This window comes from Impatiens glandulifera, chromosome 9 (genome assembly GCF_907164915.1).
Source record: "Impatiens glandulifera chromosome 9, dImpGla2.1, whole genome shotgun sequence".
Classification (NCBI taxonomy): Eukaryota; Viridiplantae; Streptophyta; class Magnoliopsida; order Ericales; family Balsaminaceae; genus Impatiens; species Impatiens glandulifera.
In genome coordinates, this window is record NC_061870.1 from 29,031,743 (window position 1) to 29,053,718 (window position 21,976).

At 31.1% G+C, this 21,976-nt stretch overlaps 1 protein-coding gene across 1 annotated transcript; it reads right to left on the reverse strand.

Annotated features, from left to right (window-relative positions):
- Positions 1–2,732: 2,732 nt before the first annotated feature.
- LOC124914781 (putative UDP-rhamnose:rhamnosyltransferase 1) lies at positions 2,733–18,182 on the reverse strand. The gene is made up of 3 exons (XM_047455390.1): positions 17,875–18,182; positions 3,547–4,065; positions 2,733–3,469 (listed from the first exon to the last, which is right to left on the reverse strand). The coding sequence occupies exons 1-3, from the start codon at positions 18,148–18,150 to the stop codon at positions 2,852–2,854; spliced, it is 1,413 nt and encodes a 470-aa protein (XP_047311346.1). The 5' UTR covers positions 18,151–18,182; the 3' UTR covers positions 2,733–2,851.
- Positions 18,183–21,976: the final 3,794 nt, after the last annotated feature.

Below are 21,976 nucleotides of genomic sequence, written 5' to 3' on the forward strand. Positions count from 1 at the left end.
AATTGTAAGAGTGTTATCGAGCAGGAAATAAGTCTCGATCGGATTGTACTTGTATTCCTTAGTGAATATCCTTCTCGCGGTTTCGAGAGGAAGGGGTGACGTAGGAGTTTTATCTCCGAACATCCATAAAATCGGTTTTGTCATTTACTTTCTGCCGATTCCATTATCTAACCGACCCGTACCGCTATAACCGACTTAACTCTATTCAAGCCGAATCACCAGGTTACCGAAACCGACCCATCAATTTTTCAAACCCTCATCATCCGAAACCGGTTCTGCCTATCATACAAGTGTGTCGCTTCAACTTGAAAGCAAACCTCTTCCGCGCTTGAACCTAGTTCAAGGGTTTGTGACAGGTTGTGTAGTATTGAAACCCAGGTGTTAATCTCTAACCGGATTAACCACCACCATTCGAGTGAGAACCGCTAACCGGTTCAACCCCGGTCCTCCAGCGGCTATCTAGATCCTAACAAATTGGATGATTTAATTAATGAAAGAATATTTAATTATAATTGAATTAAAAAAAATTAATAAATAAAACCTAAAAAGATAATATATATTTTTAAAATAAAATTTATTTTAATATTTATTTAATAAATTGAATGATGTAATGAATGAAAAAGTAAATGAAGTAATGTTTAATTATAACTGAATTAAAAAAAAAGGAATGATAGGGAGTAAGACTTTATGGGAGCAACTCGAATAGGGAACGTGACATCGCTATTATACAAAAGAGACCTTATCCCTTTTGTATAACAACTGGGTCTCTTTTATATAACAACGAGATAACTTTCGTACAACTCGTATAACAGTGAAGCCACTTTCACGAATTACTCCCCAAAGTCGTGTTCCTAATCATTTTTCTAAAAAATTAACCAAATAACACCTAATTAAAATAAAAATTATTTTAATATTTAATTAATAAATTGAATAATATAATTAAGGAAGGAGTAGATGAATAATATTTAATTATAATTGAATTTAAAAAAAATCAACAAAATAATACCTAAAAAGAATATATATTTTTTAAAATAAAAATTATTTTAATATTTAATTAATAAATTAGATGTTATAATTAATAAAAATATATATGAAATAATGTTTGATTATAATTGAATTAAAAAAAAAACAAACAAACAATACCTAAAACAAAATCTAGAGAACTCCTCCAATATGGAGAAAAAGAAAAACAATAATAGAATAGAAGCTCACACCATCGTCATTAAAGACAAGCACCCCCACTATGAACATGGTCTCCTGCAAATTACAAATCAATATTATTTTTTCTCCACCTCTCTGTTTTATTTGATTTGATGTTGAGTCATAATTTAAATTGGAATTAAAGTACTATACGAATACAAACCTATCTACTATATCAATATTTTTCCAACCCAACAATTATAATTATAGGTGGTAACTGAAGACATGTATATATCATTTAACATGCTTCATCATTTTGCTAATGATTTACATCTATTTTATCTATAATTATTAAAATTAATAAATTTTTAAAATAATTTTTAATAAGATTAAAAAATTAAAAAATATTTTAAATAATATTATATTATAAATTTAATTATATATATATATATATTAAAATGGATAATCTTATTAAAAAATTATTATAATATTTTATTATAAAATAATATAATTATTAAAAATTATAATTTGAAACTTTTTAGAAAAAGAAAAATGAAATTAAAGCAAATTGAATTATTTTAATAATTCAAATATAAAAATTATTGTTTCACTCTTATATATTATTATATACAGTAGATCACACCATTTATTAAATAAATTATTTCTTATTTTATTATTATATATTTTAAAAAATATTATATACTTTCTCAAAAATCACTTATAATCAATATGTTCTAAGTTATAATTTAACCAAAATTTGAAAAGTTCAAACTCAAATTTTATTCTACAACCAAAATAATGGTTAAATATGATATTTTTCTTGTAAAAATAACTTTTAAGTCGGTCTCCAACTTAATAACATACCCAAACCCATATTGGGTTTGAAAGCTCCAATCCACCAACAAAATGAGTTTTTATTCATTTTTCTCTTTTATATATATATTTCTACTGTTCATCCATCATCGTCCAATATATTTTAATATTTACGAACTGAGTTTAAAATTATAGGTTTAATTTTATTTTTTATATAATTTATTTATATATTAATCTTATTTATATAATTTATTTTTAGTAATGTTTATTTTGTTGTGTATGAATTATTGATGTATAATTAATTTTATTAAATGGATGAGAAAAGATTATGGTTAAATATGTAAAATTGATAAATATATAGATAATATTAATAAACTTAAAAAATTGGTGTAAAAAACTAATATTCTATAAATATTTTAAAAATACTCTTTTGAGTTTGGAAATTAATTTTTAGATTTTACATAAATTACTATTTCATCTAAATATTTAGATTGCTAACATTTTAAACTTTTATCTAACTATTAATAAAGTAATTAAGATCAACAACATTCACATATTTCATATTTTCTAATACAATTTTTATTCAAATAACTAATTATTTAATTTAAAAGTAACTCCAAATAATAATACATTTCAGAAAAAGAGCACATTCTAATGTATATATAATCATAAACTCCCATAATCATCTCTCAAATAAACTAGAGAATATAAAATAAAACAATTTAGATATAAAAAAAAAGAAAAAGAGATTAGACACTTTATAAACTCCCAACTATTTCATATAATTAAACACACAACATCAATAGAGAGAACTGAGAAATACAAACAGATAGCATAAAGCTCACACACGATCATTGTTTTTATTTTATTTTTGGGTATGAAGACAAAAGAGAAAAGACTACCCATTTATGAGAAACTCCACCAAATCATTAACATATTCATCATTCTGTTTCTTATCCCTCAATGCCTTAGAAATTTCACTTGCCCTTGCTATGAGTTCTTCTTCTTCTTCTTCAGCTTCCCCTGACTGTGAGCCCATGGCACGTTTCAAAGCTCTAGCTATGGCGTCCCCATCAAAAGAGCCATCTTCTTTCCTCTCCACTTCCAAAGCTAGTCCCTTATCTACTAACATTCTTGACACCAATGGTTGGTCAATCACCAATGGAAGTGTTATCAAACAATGTCCAAATTGTAACGATTCTACCGCCGTCCCAAAACCTGCATGAAATAGACAGCCTCCGATTGATGGGTGGGAAAGAATTTCCATCTGGGGGAACCAATCGGCGATGTGGGTCCTCCCTCGATCGGAGGTCCGATCAACGAACCCCGGCGGCAAGACTTCCACGCCGGTCTCGATGGACCAGATGGGTGTTCTCAATGCCCAAAGAAATTGAACACCAGAATTCTCAAGTCCATTTGCTATTTCATTCACTTGTTCTTTCGTCGCTTTCCATTCGCTTCCAAAACTCACATAAACTACCGATTTGGGATTTTGCTTTTCCAACCATTTGTACGCCTTTGTTATAAAAACAATGAGAATTATAACGTGAATGATATAAATCTTAAGATAAAATATCTTAAGTAATTAATTACCTCGTCCTTCTCGATCTCTGTAAAGTTTTCTGGCGGTGACGGCGGGAATAACCCAACAGGAATTATACGTTTTCCGGTTAATTTCCCAAGCAAATCTATATACTCGCCTTCGAGTTCCCTGCAGCTACGTATTGCGATCGCTTTACAAACGGTCATGGATATTGCGATCCGATGAGAGTCGGATATTCCTGAGGCGTTATCTCCGAAGAATCCGAAGAGAACTCCGGCACTGTCACAAGAAGGGTAAGCTACGGTTGAGGGAAAATCTATCCACGGAGGCGACGACGTGAGACTTTCCGGTGTTGATCGGAGAAGCTTTTGGCCGTCGCCATGGAGATATTCCGGCGGACCAAAGAAGACGGTTGTGGCGGCACAGAAGATAGAAAGGATAATGCTGGGAATATTGCATTCGACGCCGATCTCGCTCGCCCAGTAAGCAAGGCCGTCTACAACGATCCAGTCCGGCGAGTTTTGGGTGACGAAATTCTTGAACGGTTGCTTTAGAAGGTCGTAGGCTATCTGTTAAGTACAGGGGAGATGAGGTTATATAGGAACAGAAAAACAGGGGTAATTGGTTCAAAATTATATATGGGTGGTTACCTTTAAGAACTGACTTTTGTCAAGTGGAATGTCGGCGGTGGACTCGATACCGGCCGGCAAGGGAAGATCGACAGAGGGCCACGGCAGGGCAACCAGGTTAATGAGATGGTCTAAACCGGGGGGAACTCGGGGCTTGAGCTTGTCAATGTTTTTAGGGGTTGAAATGAAAGAGATTTTGATTGAACCAGATTTAGATTTGGCTAAAGATATGGCCAATTCAAGAAATGGAATCATATGACCGAATGCCACAAAGGGTATCATTGCTACATGAACGACTCTCTCTCTAGTAGCCATCTTTCTTCTTCAATTATTATTCTATCTCTCTCTTAGAAATTTGGGGTGATAAAAATGCTGTAACCCATTTCTTAGATTTTAAACACCCAAAACGAATGGTTTTCCAAAATATTGTTTTAAGTTATTCTCTCAAACTAACCTAGTTTGTTTATTCATTCTTAAACTAACCTAGTTTACTATTTAAATTCATTTTTTTTATTTATTTATTCTTTTTACATTTAAAATTCATTATATATCAATTAAATTATTTATATTTTGATATATAATTTAATTTTTTATTTAAATAAATTACATTATTTATATTTTGATATATAATTTAAATTTAATTATTTTTTATAAATTTGATTATTTATATTTTAATATATATATATATATATATTTACATTTCAATTATTATTTTTATATAATAAATATTCCCTTTATCATTTTAATAAATAATTGATAAATACTAATAAATTTAAAATATTTTAACTATAATTATATAATAATTATATATTCATAAAAACGTTTTTAAATTTATCAAAAATTTATTAAATATAATAACATTTTTAATTAATATTTTAACCTAGAAATATGATAATCTTGTTAATATATTTAATAAATAATTGATAAATTTAAAAACGTATTAGTATTCATCAATTATTTATTAGAATTATTTAATATTTATTACCCTATATAAATAATAATTGAAATGTAAATATATATATATATATATTAAAATATAAATAATCAAATTTATAAAAAATAATTATATTTAAATTATATATTAAAATATAAATAATTTAATTTATAAAAATAATAATTTAAAATATATATCAAAATATAAATAATTTAGTTTATATAAATAATAATTTAAAATATATATTAAAATATAAACTTTATATATAATAAATTTTAAATGTAAAAAAAATAAATAAATAAATAAAACTGAGTTTAAATAATAAATTATGTTAGTTTAAGAATGAAGGAAGATTAGTTTGGGAAAATAAACACCAAACTAGATTACGTTAGAAACGGTTCCCAAAGGGGCCAACCATTTGTCTTTCCACCACCCATCTCATCGTCATATCATTTATCCCATCAAAATAAATGACTATATTTTAATATTTAGGCATGTTTTTCTTTGGTATTTAAAAAAAATTAATCAAAACCAATTTTTTAATCAATTATTTCTTAAAAATTAAATTACATATTTCATTATTAAAATATTAAAATAATTTATGTTTTAAATTATTATTTTTTATTTTATTTATATATATCAATACTTTTTAATTTTTTTTATAAAAAATAATCATTACTTCCCAATTATTACCAATCATTATTTTTTTTCTCCCTCTAAATTAAAAAAAAAAACAATCCAAACAAGGCGTTAGTTTAATTTAAAAATAAATCTCATTTAAAAATATATATTTTATAAATGGGAAATGAATTAGCTGAAAAGATATTAAATTTATCTCTTTTTTATATTTATTTCTTTATTTCCATTCTCTCTTTGTTCTTCCAATTTTTACTCTATAATTGATTGAGTTATGAGGTTGTGTTTGGTTAGTGTTATAAAGAGGTATAACAGTTATGAGACTAGGGAGTTATGTCTAAACTAAATTTGTGCCTCTATTATACTGGAATGTATCATTTTCTAAAATATTAAATACATAAAAAAGTAAAAAAAAATAAATTATTTTGCTATCTAGTTATTTTTTTATTTATCAACAAAAACTTAGAAAGTAATATATTCATATAATTTATTTTAAAATAAATTATTTTTTAATTTAAATTATTTATTTATTAAAAAAAATTATAAAATTATAAAATATATAATTGGTAGACACCTACATTTTACACCAAATTTATAATTTAAATTTGGATTAATTTTAATAAAACAAATTAAAATGGACTTAAAATGAATCTTATATGTTTAAATTAATTAATTTTGTGATTTTGTTTTGCAAATTAGAGAAAAAGAAAAATATGTGAGTACCAAGTCAAACGAAACCTATGTAAGGAAAAACACATAGACCCCTAAACCAAACAGGGCCACGTGAAAAATCATCTGACCCCAAACCAAATAGGACCGAGTGCATTTATGTATGTAACTCAATAAAAGTGATAAATTAATTCTCCATAAAAAAAATAATAAATAATATGTATTTCTTAACATTTTTACTCGAATAACTAATTATTTAATTTAAAGTAACTCTAAATATTATATATATATATATATTATTAAAAGTGAGAAGCTATCCTAACCGGAAATTTGACAAAATGATCATAAAAAAAAGTTAAATAAATTGGTGATCAACGCATAATTTTAAATGCGCTGGTGACCACTTCATATTTTTTTTGACGAAATTGTCTATATCGCCAGAACCAATCTACAATCGCGAGATGCAACATGATGTCATGTGAAAAGCCCACAATCGCGAAAACAACCGCAATCGTGAGACGGAATTTTTTTTTGATTTTTTTTTTTAAATTTGCGTCTCACCATTGCTGGTTGCTTCTCGCAACCGGGGTTGCGTCTCGCGATTGTAGAGTTTTCACATGCCATCCAGTTGCGTCTCGCGATTGCCGGTTACGTCTCGCGACAGGAACAATTTCGTCAAAAAATATAAAATGGCCACTAGCACATTTAAAATGCATCACCAGCTCATTAACCCATATTACGATAGTCATTTCGTCAAATTCCTCATCCTAACCCTGTAAGTCACTTCAATTTATTTCACATATATTTAAAATATTTTTAAAAGAATTGAGGAAAAAAATAAGTCATGATGGTAAAAAAAAATTAAAAAAAATGATATTGATCGCAACTGAGAAAACGACTGTCCTAGCAATCGTCTTCGTGGCACGATAGCATGTAAAAAAATAACAATTCAAACTTGCGCCTTTAACTCAAAGCCAGCCATTCTCTCTATATCAAAAAAAAAAAGAAAAAGGAAAAGGAAAAGGAAAAGGGCGCCATCGCCATTCTCCGATTTCTCCATTGGCAAATTCCATTTTCTCCATCTCTTGCAACCTTCATGGTCCGTTTCATTTTCTCCATTGACCGCAAGCTCCGTACTCCGTTCCGTGTTCTCCATCGCAAACCTAAGCTCCGTTTCAACGTCTAAAGCATCTAAAGCTATATTTTGAACATCTGAAGGTACATTTTCATACTTCATTCTTGTAAGGTCAAATAAGTTGTGTTTTCACCATTTGAAGCATTTTTTTTTTTTCATATCTAGTCATTTATTGTACAAATACTAGAAAACATACACATTTGATTTAAAAAATATTGGAAACGTTTTAAAACTTTTTCTAAGCTGATATGCATGTCATTTCTTCAACGCTTCGTTGTCATGTTCTTAACGAAGTGTTGTCATATCATGTTTTAAACTGAAAATATAACTATTAAACTGAATTATTTTCATATTTAGTCATTTGTTGTACAAATACTAGAAAAATCATACACATTTGATTTTAAAATTTTTGGAAACGTTTTAAAACTATTTTTTAGACTGATATGCATGTCTTTTCCTCAACGCTTTATTGTCATGTTTTCAATGCTTCGTTGTTATGTTTTCAATATTGCGTTGTCATGTTTTCAACATTACGTTCTCATGTTTTCAACGAAGTGTTGTCATGTCAAGTTTAAACTAAAAATATGACTATTAAATTGAAGTTCTTTTTTTTCATATCTAGTCATTTATTGTACAAATACAAGAAAAACATACACATTTGATTTTAAAAAAATTGGAAACGTTTTTAACCTATTTTTTTAGGCTGATATGCATGTCATTTCCTCAACGCTTCGTTGTTATGTTTTCAACGTTGCGTTATCATGTTTTCAATATTGCGTTGTCATTTTCTTAACGAAACATTGTCTAAAACCTGAAAATATAACTATTAAACTAATTTTTTTTTCATATCTAGTCATTGTTGTAAAAATACTAGAAAAATATACACATTTGATTTTAAAAAAATGGAAACATTTTAAAATTGTTTTTCTAGGTTAATATGCATGTCATATCATCAACACTTCGTTGTCATATTTTCAGCGTTGCATTATCATGTTCTTAACGAAGCGTTGTCATATCAGGTTTTAACCTGAAAATATAACTCAAATTGTTCTCTCTTATTCTTTAGCTTGATTTACCAACCATCATCATCCCCTCCCGATATTCAAACCCCCACTGTTGGAATGACTTTTGATTCCAAAAATGAGTTTCGTGAATATTATAAGTCTTATGCCCAACCTAAAGGTACGAACGACATTTGTAAGTTAGAAGCAATAAATGGTCAAGATGGCAAACAAAAATGGTTATACATTGCATTGGCCAAAAATAGTGTATTTACTTCAAAGGGAAAAACATAGTTTATAAGTTAGACCTTCCACCAAGACGAATTGCAAGGCTAAGATAAATGTTGCTTTTAGGAATGAAGGTGCAGTTAAAATTATTAGTGTCTTCCATGAGCGCGCATAACCATATTTTGAGCCTAGAAAGTTGAGACATCTTAGATCTCACAACGTTCTAGATTCAATTGCGAAAAGAATATTGCAATTAAACAACGAAGTTGGAATAACTTTATCAAAAACTTTTCAATCATTTGTAGTTGAAGCGGGAAGATATGATAATATAACTTTTGATGAGAGAAGCTATAGAAACTATAGTTCAAAAGCTAGGCGGTTGCGGTTAAGAAATGGTGATGCATAAGTGTTATGTCAGTATTTCTACCGAATGCGAAACAAATGTTTATTTTTTTTTATGTATTTGATGTGGACGAGGAAAACATGATAAGAAATGTATTTTGGGCTGATGCAAGATGCATGGCTGCATACGAGTACTTCTCGGTTGTCATCACAATCGACACAACATATTTGACAAACCGTTATGATATGCATTTTTCTCCTTTCATCAGTTTTAATCATCATGGACAATCAACTTTGTTTAGTGTGTCTTACTGTTTATAGAAGATTCTAAGTCATTTATCTGAATTTTCAAAGTCTGGTTGACATGAATGAACGGACGTGCTTCAAAGGCAATAATCATTGACCAATGTCGATCAATGGTCATTGCAATTGAAAAGGTATTTTCGAACACCCATCATCATTTTTGTCTTTGGCATATAATGAAGAAACTCCCCACAAAATTGTTTGAACATTCTCATTATAAAAGTATAAAAAAGACAATGAAGAGCATTTTTTATAACTCAATCACAATTGAGAAGTGTGAAAATGATAGAGAAGTTTGAGTTATAAAACCATTATTGGCTGAACTCTTTGCACGTAAAACATGTTAAATAGATTCATTGTATGTTAAATGTCACTTCTTGACAGACATGTCAACATCTCAAAGAAGTGAAAGTGTGAACTTTTTTTTATGACTATGTTCATTCGAAAACATTCTTAAAATAATTTATAGAGCAATATGACAGGCCATTAAGAAGAACATGGAGAAGGAAAAGAAATTAAATTTTCAATCTTATAATTCGACTATTCTAATTGTGAGTGAGTATTCATTGGAAAGACAATTTTAGAATATATATATACTAATGACATTTTTAAGTTATTCTAGAATGAGGTGAAAGAATTGATGTTCTGTGACACATCCATACTTGAAGAATATGGGACAACTACTATATTTAGAGTAGTGGAGACAATTTGGGGAACTGATGGAGAATATTTGAAAGTTATTTAATGAAGATACAATTCACCCCGATGGAGAGTTCTATTAACTATCAATGTCAAAAGTTTGAGTTTAGAGGGCTTTTTTGTAGACATGTTTTGGCTATTTTGATTAGAATGAAAGTAAATAAGGTGCCCGAGAAATAAATTTTGGACCGCTGGCACAAAGATTTAAAAGAGGTGTGAGAGTGATAAAAATTATTATAACTGTCTAACTCCAATGATGCAAGAGCTCCAACAACTTTCAACACAATCTGATCATAATACTTCATATTTGGCTGAATTGGTGAAAGACACGAATGAAAAATTTATTGTATATTCGACAACATCAACAGCTTCTGAACCAACACCAACAGCTTTTAAATCAACACCAACAACTTTTGAACCAACACCAATTCCTACACCAACAGCTGCTCCACCAACAAAAAAATTGATCGACTCTCCAATGAAAGTAAGGGCTAGAGGACAACCACCAACAAAACATAAACAATCTTTTATTGAAAAGGTTACGAACAAATTGGCTGCAAGGCTGTGAAATAAGGTTAGTTTTCAATTATACAATGTTGTCATGTTCTCTATTATTCATAGTCATGTTCTCTATTTTATTTTAGGCAAATTCGGTGATAGCAAACGTAATAGTGCACGATTCAGTATCAATTCAACAATAATGGAATGATTCAGTCTTGACTCAGCTTTCCTTCACATCACTTTTGTCTTCTCAACTTCTCTTTCCCGAAAATAATAATATTTATGGGACAACATTCAACGAAGATATTAGTTGTGTTAATATCATGTAGTTAATATATTACTGATCAAATTGATGTTATCATTATAAGTCTTCCAGTAAGTTAGTAGTAATATCTTTTATTGTCTTCTTCTTCGTTGTCTTCTTTGATTCGTTTTTCTTTGCATTTGCAGAAGTTTTGTTCTTCTTAGCATCATATAGATGATTATTTGTTTATCTGAGTCTTAATATCACAAAGTCGAAAGTTAGACTACAATGTCGCACTAAATTGTAGGTTTCCAGTACTAAAGTAAAGAATGGTGAGTTTACCATTTTGAAGTGCACGAAACGGAGAAAGAAAACAGACTAGGGTTTGAGAAAGAAAAAATGTAGCCTGCTAGGGTTTGAGCGGGCGGCTGAATTGGAACGAATATAATCGCGAGGGCTGAGTGGGCGGCTCAAGCGGAACAAAGATAATGGAGAGAGCTGAGCGGGCGGAATGGAGAATGGTTTAGATTAGGCGTGCGTTTTAATTATTATTATTTTTTTTCCATGTTGTCGTGCCATCCACGATTGCTGGGGTAGTCCTGTCCAAGTCGCATCAGGATTCTGTATCATTTCTTAACAAATAAATTATCATGTAAAAATTTGATGAAAACATTTAGAAATAAAGTCATTTGCTTTCTACCTCTAACTTTTTATAATTTTTTTTTCCACCTTCTATGTCGCTGCTCTAAGTGTGCTCTCTATATCTTTATTCAAAGAATTATAAAATCCTATAAATATCTCGTCACTCAAATAATCTGCGGAATAATTTAGAGAATACAATATATATTGACACTTTATAAACTCCAAATTGCACCATATTATTATGACTTAACATTCAAGAAAGAGAAATGAGAAATACAAACAGATAGTGAGAAAAATAAACTTTTGGAGGAAGAGGAGATAGAAAGACTCTTGAGGATTTCTTCTACAAGACTGAAACAAACTTTTTATTATTCTTTTCTCTCTTACTTCATATTCAGCACACAGACATTTATTTATAGTCTCTTAACAGAAAACAAAACGTACAAGAAATAAAAACAAATATTAAAGACAAAAAACTGTAACAGCAACATTTAAGGCTGACCCCTGATTACTAAAACTGCTAAAACGTTTGAAACGTTTGAGATCTCCACCATTAAAGACATTCAATTTATTATTTAAAATATGGCTGACCGTTATTTGAGTTTATTGTGTAACAAATTCCTCCCTTAAACTCAAATCTTTTCCATCTTTCATTCCGATCATCCTCTTGAAATTTTCGAACAACACAGTTGGTAGCGCCTTTGTAAAAATATCCGCCACTTGATCACGACTCGCAACATGACTTAATCGCACTTTACCTTCCTTCACATGTTCCCGTATAAAATGGAAACGAACATCGATATGCTTGCTCCTCTCATGGTGCACCGGATTCCTTGCCAACTCAATTGCTGATTTGTTGTCGACTCGTATTTCAGTTGCTTCGTGTTGCTGGATTTGTAGTTCGTTCAATAGACTTCTTAGCCATATTGCATGACACACACACCAGGATGCTGCCACATACTCTGCCTCACATGTTGACAATGTCACTATTGGTTGCTTCTTTGAGAGCCATGTAAAAGCTGTGTCTCCCATATAAAACACATATCCTGATGTACTTTTTCGATCATCTATATCTCTACACCAATCACTATCGGAATAACCGATCAACTTGTATTCCTTTGTCTCGGAGTATAGTAACCCGAGTGACGACGTTCCTCGGATGTATCGAAGAATTCTTTTAATAGCCTTCAAATGCGTGTAGTTCGGTTCCTCCATGAATCGGCTTACTATGCCGACACTATACGCAATGTCAGGCCTTGTGCATGTGAGATATCGTAGACTTCCGACTAAACTTCGATATTTGCTGGCATCCGTACGATCTCCTCCCTCAAATTTAGAGAGTTTTGTTCCGAGTTCCATTGGTGTTGCTACTGGGTTGCATTCTTCCATCTTATTCTTTTTCAGAATGTCTTTTGCATATGCCTCTTGGGACACAAATATTCCAGATTTTCCCTGTCTAACCTCAAGACCAAGGAAATATTTCATTAGCCCCAAATCTGTCATTTCGAACTCCCGAGTCATAGCGATTTTAAAGTCTTGTATCATCTTATCATTGTTCCCCATGAATATAAGATCATCAACATAGAGAGCTACTAACAACAGGTTACCTTCGTCTTTCTTTGCGTACAATGCATGTTCGTAGGGACATTGTATGAATCCGTTCTTCTTGAAGTAGGTGTCGATTCGGGTGTTCCATGCTCGAGGCGCTTGCTTTAGCCCATATAGCGCCTTTTTTAGCTTCAGCACTTTACTCTCCTTCCCGACTTTCGTGTACCCGGGTGGTTGCTCCACAAATACTTCCTCTTCAAGCACACCATTTAAAAATGCTGATTTCACATCCATCTGATAGATCGACCATTTGAAATGTGCCGCTTGGGATAAAAGAAGCCGGATTGTCTCCATTCTTGCCACTGGGGCAAAGACTTCATCGTAGTCGATCCCAGCTTTTTGTCTATACCCTTTTGCAACAAGGCGTGCCTTGTACCTTTCTATCTCACCCAGAGCATTCATCTTTTTCTTGTACACCCATTTCACTCCGATAGCTCGACATCCATCCGGCAACTCCGCCAACTCCCAAGTTTCATTTCTTTCGATTGCCCGTATCTCTTCATCCATCGCGTCTTTCCATTTCTTATCTCTCACTGCCTCTTCAAAAATGATGCTCTCTGCATCTGCCAAAAGACACACCAAGTGTGCTTCACTTGTTGACTCGTATAGGTCTTGTAAACTTCGCATCTTCGGTTGTCTAGGCTCGTCTTCATCATCAGATGTTTGAGAGGTTGTTGGTGCTAATATCGGTTTAGTGGTTGATGGCTCTCCTTTTTCTTCCTGTTGAGATTCCTCCTTTTGGTTATTCCAATCCCATGCACTTTCTTCATTCACCTGCACATCTCGGCTTACGACCACCTTCTTTTCAATTGGGTCGAATAACTTGAAGGCCTTCGTTTTCTCGTCATATCCGATGAAGATGTATTTTTTGCTCTTATCATCTAGTTTGGTTCTTCTTTGATCTGGTATATGCGCGTAGGCCACACTACCAAATACCTTTAAATGCGATACGGTCGGTTTTTGTCCGCTCCAAGCTTCTTGTGGTGTTAGATCCGCCAATTTTGCGTGCGGGCATCGATTTTGGACATACACGGCACATTGCACCGCTTCTGCCCAAAACTCTTTCGGCATGTTTTTGCTCTTCATCATAGACCGAACCATGTCGATGATAGTCCGATTTTTCCTCTCGGCCACGCCATTTTGCTGAGGTGAGTAGGGCGCCGTTAAGAATCTTTTGATCCCTTGTTCCTCGCAATAGACTGTGAAAGCGGTTGACATGTACTCTCCTCCTCTATCTGACCGTATGGCCTTGATGAAAAAACCAGTCGTCTTCTCCACTAATACCTTGAATTTCTTGAATGACTCGAATGCTTCCGATTTTTCTTTCAAAAAATAAACCCAAGTTTTTCTTGTGTAGTCATCAATGAATGTAATAAAGTACCTCTTCTCACTGTATGACTTAGGTGTGATTGGGCCGCATATATCGGTGTGAATCAGTTCGAGAGACTTCCTTGCACTATATTTCGCCTTCTTTGGGAATGAGTTCCTTGATTGTTTTCCGAGTACACATCCCTCGCAAAATTTCTTGGTGTAATCCATGTCTGGTAGCCCGTGAACCATATCCTTCTTTGCTAACTCCTGTAGGCCTCCGTAGTGCAGGTGTCCGAATCGTAAGTGCCACAGCGAGGCTTTATCCACCATTTTCACTTGTAGACATTGTTCTCGAACGTTTCTCAAGTTGAGTTTGAATGTTCGATTATTGGCCATCTCAACTTGTGTAAGCAACCTTCCTTTTTCGTTCTTTAAATGCAACATTCGGTCTTTCATGAGTACTGAGTATCCCTTCTCCAATAATTGCCCCAAGCTAATAATGTTACTCTTCAAGTCAGGGACAAAGTATACATTTTCAATTGACCCTTCTTTTCCATCGTCTTGTGAGAAACATATTCTACCTCGGCCCTTTACTTGAACCTTCGATTCATCCCCAAATGACACGTACCCATTCTTTATCTCTTGTATCTCCACAAAAAAATTCTTGTTCCCGCACATATGATTGCTGGCTCCAGTATCGAGATACCACAACGTCTCCTTGTCGGAAGTGGTGTCTTTATAGGCCATCATGAGAACACCGACTTCTCTTGTCTCCTCTTCCGCGACCAGATTCGCGTTCTCTTCTATCCTTTTTTCAGAATAGCACTCTTTTGCATAATGCCCATATTTTCTGCAGTTGTAACATTCGACGTTTGATTTGCACTCTTTTGCATAGTGCCCATGCTTTCCGCAGTTGTAGCATTCAACAGTTGGATGATTTGACCGGCCGCCTCTCCCACGACCACGTCCTCGCCCACGCCAATTTTGTTGGCTTAACTGATCCTTTTCTTCATAATTGTTTCCACGTCCTCGGCCTCCGCTGCAGCCATGACCACGACCTCCACGACCGCGTCCCCTTCCTCGATTGTGTTGCGCATACATTACTCTGTCCTCCTTGATGGTTGCCTTGGCTTGTAAGGCTTCTTCGAGCAACTCTTGTTTTTTCTTATTCTTCCGTTGCTCATGTGCTTCAAGAGAACCAGCAAGATCATCAACGGTCATCTCTTCCAGACTCTTTGATTCCTCGATTGCACAAACGACGTTTTCGAAATTCTCGGTCAATGACCGTAGAATCTTCTCCACAACTCTTGCATCGGAGAGGGTTTCTCCATTGCGTTTGAGTTGATTCACCACTGTTTGCACACGTGTGATGTAGGTAGAAATTCCTTCTGACTCCTTCATCTTCATGGCCTCCAGTTCGCCTCGAAGAGTTTGAAGTCGCACTTGTTTAACTCGATCGGCACCCTTGAAAACCTTTTCTAAAATGTCCCACGCTGCCTTCGAGTTTTCTGCACCTGCAATTTTCTCGAAACCCGACTCGTCCACCGCTTGAAACAAAAGGTAGAGAGCGGTTTTATCTTTCATTCGTGTTTCTTTCAACGCCCTCAACTGAGTCGCCGAAAGATTTCCCATTTCAGCTGGTTCTTCATAACCATCTTCAACTACTTCCCATACGTCTTGTGCACCGAGTAAAGCTCGCATCTGAATACTCCAATTATCAAAGTTGGTTTTGGTGAGTCGCGGCAGTGGTATCTGCCCCAGCGCTTTGTTTGCCATGGCGCTCTGATACCAATTTGAGAAAAATAAACTTTTGGAGGAAGAGGAGATAGAAAGACTCTTGAGGATTTCTTCTACAAGACTGAAACAAACTTTTTATTATTCTTTTCTCTCTTACTTCATATTCAGCACACAGACATTTATTTATAGTCTTTTAACAGAAAACAAAACGTACAAGAAATAAAAACAAATATTAAAGACAAAAAACTGTAACAGCAACATTTAAGGCTGACCCCTGATTACTAAAACTGCTAAAACGTTTGAAACGTTTGAGATCTCCACCATTAAAGACATTCAATTTATTATTTAAAATATGGCTGACCGTTATTTGAGTTTATTGTGTAACAGATAGCAGCAAGCTCACACAATCATTGTTTTTAATTTTGTTTTTGGGTATGAAAACAAAAGACTATAACTTGAAGATATTTTACCCATTTATGAGAAACTCCACCAAACCATTAAGATATTCATCATTCTGTTTCCGATCCTTCAATGCCTTAGAAATTTCACTTGCCCTAGCTATGAGTTCTTCTCCAGCTTCCTTCGACTGTGAGCCCATGGCACGCTTCAAAGCACTAGCTATGGCGTCCCCATCAAAAGACCCATCTTCTTTCCTCTCCACTTCCAAAGCTAGTCCCTTATCCACTAACATTCTTGACACCAATGGTTGGTCAATCACCAATGGAAGTGTGATCAAACAATGCCCAAATTGTAACGATTCTACCGCCGTCCCATAACCTGCATGAAAGAGACAGCCTCCGATTGATGGGTGGGAAAGGATTTCCATCTGGGGAAACCAATCGGCGATGTGGGTCCTCCCTCGATCGGAGGTCCGATCAACGAACCCCGGCGGCAAGACTTCCACGCCGGTCTCGACGGACCAAATGGGTGTTCTCAATGTCCAAAGAAATTGAACACCAGATTTCTCAAGTCCATTTGCTATTTCATTCACTTGTTCTTTCGTCACTTTCCATTCGCTGCCAAAACTCACGTAAACTACCGATTTGGGCTTTAGCTTTTCCAACCATTTATACGCCTTTGTTATAAAAATAATGAATTATTATAACGAGAATTATCATCAATCTTAAGATAAAATGATTAATATCTTAATTAAATAATTACGTACCTCGTCCTTTTCGATCTCTCTAAGGTTCTCTGGCGGTGACGGCGGGAATAACCCAACAGGAATTATACGTTTTCCGGTTAATTTCCCCAGCAAATCTATATACTCGCCTTCGAGTTCCCTGCAACTACGTACTGCGATCGCTTTACAAGTGGTCGTGACTTTTGCGAACCGATGAGCGTCGGGTATTCCCGAGGCGTTATCTCCGAAGAATCCGAAGAAAATTCCGGCACTATGACAAGAAGGGTAAGCTAGGGTTGAGGGGAAATCTATCCACGGAGGCAGCGACGTGAGACTTTCAGGTGATGATCGGAGGAGTTTTTGGCCGTCTCCATGGAGATATTCCGGCGGACCAAAGAAGACGCTTGTGGCGGCACAGAAGATAGAAAGGAGAATGCTGGGAATGTTGCATTCCACGGCGACTTCACTTGCCCAATGAGCGAGGCAGTCTACAAGGATCCAGTCCGGCGAGTTTTGGGTGACGAAATTCTTGAACGGTTCTTTTAGAAGGTCGTAGGCTATCTGTTAAGTAAGGGGGAGATGAGGTTAGCAAAAGAAAAAACAGGGGTAATTGGTTCAAAATTATATATGGGTTACCTTCAAGAACTGACTTTTCTCAAGGGGAATGTCGGCGGTGGACTCGATACCGGCCGGCAAGGGAAGATCGACGGAGGGCCACGGCAGGGCGACGAGGTTAATGAGATGGTCTAAAGCTGGGGGAACTCGGGGCTTGAGCTTGTCAATGTTTTTAGGGGTTGAAATGAAAGAGATTTTGATTGAACCAGATTTGGCCAAAGATATGCCCAATTCGAGAAATGGAATCATATGACCAAATGCCACAAAGGGTACCATCACTACATGGACGATTGCCATATCTTTCTTCTTCAGTTGCTAAAATCTCTCTCTTTCTCTTTGTTCAGGAGTTTGGGATGATGAAAAGATCCTTAACCCATTTCATGCATTTTAAACACCCAAACCAAACGATGATCTCAAGGTGATATCAACATGTGTCACCATCACTTATCTAAAGGTGATATCTTTATGATGTTAAAATAAAATCAATATTTTATTTGATTGACTTTATTCACTTTTCCATCCATAATATTTATCTACTTATTAATAATAACTTAATTTAATGTATAAAATATTAAAAATGTATATGAATGTATATCTACTCCATATTCAAGATGGATACATCTAACTTTTTTTTTTTTTTTTTTAATTAACTTTTTACTTTTCTTTTATTTTAAATATATATTATATATTGAGATGTATTTGAAATCCGATCCGAAATATTAATTCAAATTAAATTGAGATCGAATCGAATTAAATTCGAATTTGATTATGATTAACTAAATTATGCAAATATCTAAATAAAACTATATTTTTTTTAATTTGTTTCAGTGTCGTTTAGTCAACAAGAATTTTTTTCTATATTCAATTTATAAATAAACAAAATTAATCATAACATTAAAAATTTAATATTATTTTTATTTTATAATTTAACATATTGAAAATAAATAATAAAATAAATTAAGTAATTATATTTTCTTAATCAAGAATGTGAACATTGACAGTTAACATTTCAGTTTGAATTATATTTGGATTGAGTTTAATTAAGATTAAATTTGAATAATTTAATTAATTTAAAGTTATTTAATAATTTCAAGTTCACATTTACTAAGTATATAAATATTTTTTAGTTTGAACGGTTCAATATGTATACATTAGTAAAATTATTTGAATTACAGATTGGATAAATTTAGTTTAAATTTAATACGGATCGAACAAAGCAGATTGGTTTTATTCGTTTGTTCACCCCTAATTATATCTCTCTCATTTCTTATTTTATTTTTATATCTTATTAATTATTTAAATTTAATTTAATATTTATTAAAAAAGTTTTATTTATTTATTTTGTAAATCCACTATATTAAAAATAAAAAAATTGCAATACAACAAAATGACATTAAAAAAATTGTACATAAATTCATGATAAAAACGATTAATTTCTTCACGAACTTTACTAGCTTTCAAAACGAATCTCATAAAAGGTCATAATAATAGTATTATTAATGATACGTATCAAACGACGATAATTCATAAAAAAAAAAAAAATTGGATGATAACTTAAATATGTAGGTATGTCATATCAATAACATCAATTCAAAATTTTCAATAACTATCTAAAAACTCGGGTATCACCGAATAAATCTCAGTAATACTTTACAACCAAAACTTCAAATATTAGTCAATCATCGACAATACAAAAGTAAGAAAAAAATACCGATTCAATTTTCTCGTAATATATACGATAACTACTCATTATAATATTTAATTAATTTAATTTTGTTTTAATAATTATAATATAATAACTTAATAATAAATAAAAAAATATTACAAAAGTATTTTAATAACATTAAATTAACTTAAGTATATATATTTAAAAGCATTTTATTAATTAACATTAAATTTAATAACTGTAAAAAAATATTAATATTATAATATGAAATATAAATTAATATATCAATCCAAATTATATATTATATTTTTTAATGTAAATGTTAATATGATCCCACCATAAATTAAAACGTTTTAAAATAAAATATAGGTGCCACGTAAGGGTTTATTAATAAAATATAGGTGCCACATAAAGGTTTATTCTTAATTTGGTTGTAAAGTACCTCAATTATTGCTAAGTAGTGAAAAACAATTATTATAATATGAAATATAACTTAATATAACATTCCAAATTATATATTAACTTTTTTAATATAAATATTAACATGATCCTCATAATCAATCTTAAAACTTTTTAAAATAAAATATAGGTGCCACCTAATGTTTTATTCTTAATTTGGTTGGAATTATATATTAACTTTTTTAATATAAATATTAACATGATCCTCATAATCAATCTTAAAACGTTTTAAAATAAAATATAGGTGCCACCTAATGTTTTATTCTTAATTTGGTTGGAAAGTACCTAACTTATACTAAGTAGTGAGAAACAATATTTATATTATATACTTTATCAAATTATGTAAAAAAATAATTTAATTATATAAATAATAATTTAAATTTAAAATATATTTAATAATAAATTATAATATTAATAAAAATATTAAAATACATATAAAAAATAATTGGATTTAAATTGTAAATTATGTTTGTCTAGAAAAAAATAGATAGATTAACTTGAAATTTAAACTTCAAATCAGAATAACTAGCATACATATTTTTCAAAATAATTTCAAACAAATTAACAATTATTTTATTTTATTATTAAATATATAATTCATTTCATTCAATAAAATATTATTTATTTTAAAAAATATAATTTATCATTATATAATAATACAATTTTTAAGGGTTAGAATTTATTATAAATAAGATTATTTTAATATTATAATTCAGTGTTTGAAGTGATTTTTAATTATATTTATATATTTTTTTAAACAAGACCTTGAATATTAAACAATTAAATAAAAATAAAATAAAAATAGTAAATGAATAAAATTATAATTTTAAAATATTAATACGTTGATAAAAAATAATAATACAATTTTGTTGCTATAAAATTTAATTTTATATTAATATAAAATCATTCTCTTTATATTTTTTTTTCTACATATAAAAGAGGTAATAATATCATTAATTTTAACTAATAAATTAATAAAAAAATATTATCAAACAAATTTGTATTTAAAAATAATTTTCTCTTTATCTCTATCTAGTTTTAAATTCAAATCTCAATATTTGTTCTTAATCCTTATAGTTTTTTTTATTAATTTTCATTTTTCTTTTATATTTTATTATTATATTTTTTCTTATTTATTTAATTATATATAATTAATATATATAAAATTATTAAAAATGTATAGGAATATACCTACTACATATTCAAGATGGATACATTTAACTTTTTTAAGTTAACTTTTTTTTTAACTACATATTTAAGATGGATACATGAGCAATTTCTTAAAAAAATAAAATAATATAAAATCACAATGCATTTGCGTTAATCACCCATTCACTTGCCAGTTACCATCATTTTTACTTTTTAGGGTCATTTCTTCAAATTTCAAATTTTGTGGCTCTAATTTACTAGAATTATCATTTTCCAAAAAATTAATATACAATAAATAAAGAGAGTAAAATATTAATTATTTCTTACTTTTCTATTTAATTATTTTTTATGATAATTAAAATTTAAAATTATATATCAATAAAAACTTAGAAAGTAATTTATTAATAAAATATATTTTTAAATTAATTTTTTTTTAATTTAAGTCATTTATTGATTGAAAAAATATATAATTGTAGACCTCACAATTTATACCCAATTTATAATTTAAACATTAAATAATTTTAATAAAATAAATATTATGAATAAATGAAACAAATTAAAATGGACTTAAATTAAAATGAATCTTATCTATTTAAATTAATTTTATTTACAAACTAAAGTAAAGAAAAAAAAATGTGAACACCAAATCAAACTAAGCCTATGCAAGGAAAAACACAAATACCCCTAAACTAAACATAGCTCAATGTGAAAAATCACCTAACCCAAACCAAATAGTACAAATTTATGATAAGGATGTAAATAAACCAACCAAAACCGTTTAAATTAAACTAAATCGTCCAAACTAGATGCATTACAATTTCATTTTTACCTAATCGTCACAACAGTTCA

Bases quoted from the DNA above. Each gene is read 5' to 3' on its own strand.
- LOC124914781 (XM_047455390.1), bottom strand. From the start codon at position 18,150: ATGGCAATCGTCCATGTAGTGATGGTACCCTTTGTGGCATTTGGTCAT. The intron at 4,066-17,874 runs GTAACCCATATA...TGTACTTAACAG, and splicing joins AGAAAAGTCAGTTCTTGAAG to ATAGCCTACGACCTTCTAAA. The intron at 3,470-3,546 runs GTAATTAATTAC...TTTATAACAAAG, and splicing joins CAGAGATCGAGAAGGACGAG to GCGTACAAATGGTTGGAAAA.